We start from the raw sequence: 6,134 nt of genomic DNA, 5'->3' as shown, positions 1-6,134 counted from the left end.
TGATCAAATTGAAAACAATTTTTCACAAGATTCAAAATATTATTTTTAATATTCTGTTAGAATACTAAATTTTTGATCCACAGTGATTTTTTTAATTTAAAAAAATGTTTAACCATGTGTATATCTGTGTGTGTTTGTGTGTATACACATGAGTACAGGTGCCCACATAGGCTAGAGGTGTTGGATCTCCCTGGAGCTGAAATTACAGATGGTTGCGAGCTTCTTGTTATAGGTGATGAGAACTGGATTTGGGTCCTCTGCAAGAGAGTACATGCTCTTAATTTCCCCAGCCCCTCACAGTGATGTTTAATTTTATCATTTTTTGTGTGTTTTAAAAACTACTTTACCTATTATTTTTTATTTATGTGCATGAGTGTATTGCTTATATGTAAGTGCCTGAAGAGGCATCAGGGTCCCCTGGAACTGGAATTATGGATGGTTGGTAGCTGCCATGTGGGTGCTGGGAATAAAACCCTGTTCCTCTGCAAGAGCAACCAGTGCTCTTAACCATTGAGCAATCTCTCTAGCCCCTTTTTTGGTCTTTTTGAGACAGGGTCTCCCTGTAGTCAGTCACAGTTGGCCTGATACTATATAGACCAGGCTGGTCTCAATCTCAGAGAGATCTATCTGCCTCTGCCTCCCAAGTGCTAGGGTATGAAGCACCACACCTAGCCAAAGTGATATTTTAAATATTACTAATAAAAGTTATGGGAAAGCAAAGAATAGAGTTCTGAAAATGCTGTATTATTATTTTTACCCAGTTGAAAATTCCAACAATGTGAATAGTTTTAAGACGTAAGAACACAAAGCCTAAAGAAAATTTATATTTGAATAAAGAGAAACTGGGATACAAAAGTATGAACAATAGGTGCTGTAGAGATGGCTCAGTTGTTAGGAACACTAATAACTCTTGCAGAGGACTGGAGTTCATTTGCCAGCATCCACATGGCAACTAACAACCTTTGTTACTCCAATTCCAGGGAATCCTATGTCCTCTTCTTGCCTTCACGGGCACTGCACAACATGAGTGCACATACATGCAAGCAAAACAATCATACACATAAAGTAAATAGTATGAATAATGAATAAATAAAGGTATTTAATGAAAGACAGCAGGTATAATAAACTAGCATTTGAAATAGAAGCTATAAAAGTCTAATAAAAGAGGAGGCATTTAACGAGCATTTAATTCAATTCATAAAGTGGACCAGTGACAATTCTACTAGCACCTATTAGAAATCTCCAAAGAGAGAAGAAAAGGGTATTGAATAAACACGCAGGCAGGAATCAAATTCTCTAAATAATGTAATTCATTCAAAAACAGTTTCCATTTGTACTGAAGCATTTAGCAATTAAATAAACTTACTATTGTACTTATCAACAAAACATATCACTGTAAGTGTGGACCTCACAACTTGTGATTCAGTACAAAATTTAGTCAGAAGAAAACCCACAGTTTTAATCACAAAATTAGTCACTGTAATTAGAAAATATAAATACTAAAGTCAACTTTTAACACATCACCAAAGAGACTGAAAATACTAAGGTATAAAAACAAGAACCTTTTGGAAATAGAACTACTCACTTTGATGGAGAAATCAATATCTGCAACCAGTTGCTCCTCTTTATCCTGATTAACTGGACAGGGTGTAAGACTGGGGCTGAAGGCCATCAGGTCAGTCTTGGGCGCGCCCTCCGCAGAGCATACCCTTTGTTGCCTCTGCTGTGAGTAGGACCAGCTCCCCACCGCGCTGGAGCATACCAGCATGGGCTTCCCAGACCCACACGCGCCCTCCGTGGGCAATGCTGAGCACCGGAAGGCCAGGTACAGCAGCAGCGTGAGCACCAACAGACCAGATACCGAACAGATGGCAATAATCAGGTACACGTTGATATCTACAAGCGATGAGGCATCCCGGCTGGCGGAATCCATCAATGCCGGTGATGGAGCTTTTGGAGCCTGGCCACTCTCCACTAGAGACACCAACACGGTGGCTGTAGCCATAAGCACTGGCTCTCCATGATCCTTCACCAGCACCAGGAGTTTCTGACGTGGTGCATCAGCCTCGTCCAGGGCCCGAGTAGTACTAATTTCACCCGTGTACAGCCCAATGCGGAACGGGCTGCGCGCACTACCCACAGCTGACTGCAGCTCATAAGACAGCCAAGCATTGTAGCCAGAGTCTGCGTCCACGGCGCGCACCTTTGCGACGACGTGGCCAGCACCTACTGACCTCAGCACCAGCTGGCTCACCGTCGCACTGGGACCGCTGGCCCCAGATTCCAGCAACGCTGGCACATTGTCGTTCTCATCCAGCACGAACACCTGCAGAGTCACGTTGCTGCCCAGGGCAGGCACACCAGCATCCCGCGCGCTCACCTGGAACTGCAGCAGCTCCAGCTCCTCATGGTCCAGAGGCTGCAGCGCATACACCTTGCCGCTCTCCGCGTGCACAGACACGTAGCTCGACAGCGCGCGCTCGCCCACCCGCCGCTCCACCAGCGAGTAGGACACCAGCGCGTTCTCCTGCGCGTCCGCGTCCACCGCCGACACCGTGAAGATGTGGGCGCCCGGCGGGTTGTTCTCCTTCACGAACACCGTGTATTCGGGCTGCGCGAACGCAGGCGCGTTGTCGTTCACGTCAGCCACCTCCACGGACACGCTGGCCGAGGCCCACAGCGAAGGCGAGCCTCCGTCCCTCGCAGTCACCACCACCTTATATTCAGCTGTGGTCTCTCGGTCTAGAGCGCTGTCCAGCACCATCGAATAGTAATTCTTGAAAGTGGACACCAGCTTGAAGGGGACGTGGGGCGTCAGGGAGCAAGTCACCTGGCCATTAGCTCCAGAGTCACGATCAGATACGATGATCAAGGCGATGACAGTGCCAGGTGCAGAGTTTTCTAATACAGGTAGTGACAGTGACTTGGTGACCAATTCAGGTGAATTATCATTGACGTCCATTATTTCCACTAGAACTGTGCAGTGATCTGTCATTGGAGGATTTCCTTTGTCTGCTGCCTCTACCTGGATTTCATACAATTTAGTTTCCTCAAAATCTATGTTACCTTTTACACTGATGTATCCATTGACTGGATCTAAGTGGAATTTCGACAGAATCTCAGCTGACATGTCTGTATGGAAAGAATATACAATATCCTTATTTGGTCCTTCATCCAAATCAGAGGCATTAACAGTCACCACCACAGTGCCATTTGGTGCATTTTCTAGTAATCTGGCTTTGTATAACGTCTTCTCAAATGCTGGGGCATTGTCATTCACATCTAGGACAGTAATCTTCACTTGAGTGGTGCCAGTCAGCTCTGGTTTCCCGCCATCAACTGCCGTTATTACTAGGTGATGTTCAGGAATGTCCTCTCTATTTAGAAGTTTTTTCAACACGAGTCCAAGTGATTTAATTTCCTCATCGTTTCTTTTGACGTCCAAAGTAAAATACTCACTGGAGTCAAGACTGTAAGTTAACAGTGAATTTGTTCCTGTATCTGCATCTGATGCGCCCTCTAGCGAAAACCGAGAGCCAAGCTGTCGAGATTCAGAAATAAACAGATTCTTTACCGCCATTGGAAATACCGGCGGGTTGTCGTTAATGTCCCTCACCTCCACCTCCACATGGAAAACCTGCAGCGGCCCGTCCACGATCACCTCCAGGTGGATGCTACACTCCGCGCTCCTCCCGCACAGCGCCTCCCGGTCGATCCGAGAATTCACATACAGAATGCCATTCTGCAGATTTACCTCCAGAAGGTCCCCGCGGTCCTTGGACGCCACCCTGAACAGGCGGGGCACCAGCTCGGCCAGCTCCAGCCCTAGGTCCTGCGCGATGCGGCCCACGAAGGTGCCGTGTTTGGCCTCCTCCGGAATGGAGTAGTGCAGCTGGCCGTTCCCTGCCTCCAAGGATGTGAGGAGGAGAAGCGAAAGCAGCAAGCGCTGAGCTCCAGGATCTTCTCGCCAAGAAAACACCATTGCAAGCCTTTCCCAAATGGTTGGTCGCTCTTACATCGATCAAAAATTTAAAAGATAATTTGAGTTCTTTATTCTTCAGATCTTAAACATCTTTCCGTTACCTTTTCTCTTCTTTCTTTTTTTTTTTTTTTTCCGCCCCCAGAGATGGTGACGAAAAGGATCACGTAAAAGAATAAGTAATACTGGTTGCTTTTCTTTTGTGGATAAAGAACTTGTGGTGGACAGCGACACCAAGTGGTTAAATGTGTATTAAACGCATTTACCTTTTTCATATGCCTACTGAGAACTTGTATCCAAAACTTGTATTTTCACCTGTAACTTACTTCAAGTAATCATTAAAATGCTTAATCAAACTACATCTTCACTTTTTAAATACTAGATCACCACTTTCAGTTATTCCAATTCATGACATACACTAATATATTTATTTTGATTACAGATATCACAATGGACATCTATAGGAAATGCTTCCCATATGACAGGCACTGTTCTGTTTCTCCTAGTCATCCCATTCAATTTCCACAACAGTCCTATAAAATAGGTTTTAATATAATTCACTGTTTACAAATACAAAAAAGGTTAAATAACTTAAACTAGCTTTCTGAGTGGCATCTCTATCTGACTCAAGATGCCATACCCATCTCACATTTTATGGGAAAAATGGTCTTTGATAATCTCATAAAAGGGTCTTTGAGATTTCAATATTTGTTATACCCATATTATGGCTATTAAAGAACTGGACATTAAAGCATGCAAAATGTGTGCATATATGCAAATATATTCTGTTATATAATTTTAGTAATTGCCAACTTACTAATAGGTTGACTGGCATTTATTAATTTAGAACATCTAAATCACTCTCAGGTCCTTTATTCAAGGTTGATATCCTTGTTAACTCTCTTAACTGGTATTTATATAAAGATGTCGATCTCTCACTTTGGATAAGTCACCCATTTATTTACTGGATATTGAATCCAGTGCCTCAAGCACCTAGACAGGAGATTATCACTGAGCTACAATTCCAGTCCAGAGTCAGTCTTTCACAGTTAAGTTCTTTTGTAAGTTTATTTCCTGTTGTAGGACAACATTGTGAGATTTGAATATTTGTTATACTCACATTGCACCAAGGAAAACATATATATTATTTTTTAATTTCCACACTGCTTATGCATTCCAATTTACATATGAATTTATAACAGCATAGACTCTGATATTGATTACCTACAGATAAAGATAACACTATAGGAGCAATGAGCTTCAAACATTGGACCAATGTGTATCAGTGACTAGTTTCTACTATCACTTAGGAACTTAATCAATACATAAGAAAAAGAAGTCAATAAGAATTCATCAGCCAACAGATTATGATTCTTGGAAGTCTAGGAATATTTGAACATAATTTAAAAAGCTTATCACTTACCTATAGTTGAAACCCAGTGCCAGACTTTGGAGAAGGAGAGTTTCTCTCTGACCAGTCATTCAGATATTCTGCATACCAGCTTAAATGGGGTGGTGAATAGCTTTGATACTCTATGTAGGATGAGTTTTCCAAAGAAAGAAGACCATCCCTATTTGTTAAAATCATTTATTTTCTCTATAAAGCCTAAGACAAACTTTTCTGATTTTTCAGGAAATACATACTTTGCATTTTAAGGCTTATCAACTCTGAGAAGATGATGTTTCTTCTAATGATAGGTTCTCCTTAAATGGCATTCAAGATTTATCCACCAAACTCTCCCAATTCCAATAAAAGCAGATCCCAGATTAAAATGAATAGTCTAGTCTAACTGTTCAATAGCTGAGACTGAGTGGAAATAATGTATGTAGTTCATCGATATGCATATTTATCCAGACAGCAAATAATTAAGAGCTAAATGGTAGAAGACAGTTTTAGACAGTTACCTTTCCCCAACACATCCTCCTTTGGTTGAAAAATGGAAAAAAATCCTTTACATCTGTAACATTTACAGTCAAGTTTCAATGTTTTAAATAGCCACTATAGGAGTTTCCAGTGATAACCCAGGTCTTGCCCTTTAGGAAAGGGAAAACTCCAACTTCCCTTGGAACATGTGTGCTAGCCAGTGAAACTGAGTTCATTGTGGTAGGGAATATAATCAAGCATAGAGTGAGATGCCAGAGAAGCGGTCAGTCT

General features: G+C 42.3%; 1 protein-coding gene across 1 annotated transcript in view; it reads right to left on the bottom strand.

Annotated features, from left to right (window-relative positions):
- LOC103736101 overlaps positions 1–6,134 on the bottom strand; it is a 287,348-nt gene that overhangs the window by 277,153 nt on the left and 4,061 nt on the right. The window contains 2 exon segments of the mRNA XM_029564673.1: positions 1,586–3,900; positions 3,903–4,011. Of these exon segments, the coding sequence (XP_029420533.1) occupies positions 1,586–3,900; positions 3,903–4,011 (2,424 nt within the window).

Source organism: Nannospalax galili, unplaced genomic scaffold (genome assembly GCF_000622305.1).
Source record: "Nannospalax galili isolate Female #2095 unplaced genomic scaffold, S.galili_v1.0 scaffold1077, whole genome shotgun sequence".
Lineage (NCBI taxonomy): Eukaryota > Metazoa > Chordata > Mammalia > Rodentia > Spalacidae > Nannospalax > Nannospalax galili.
The sequence above is the reverse complement of the archived record's forward strand: the minus strand, read 5'-3'. Positions and strand labels throughout refer to the sequence as shown.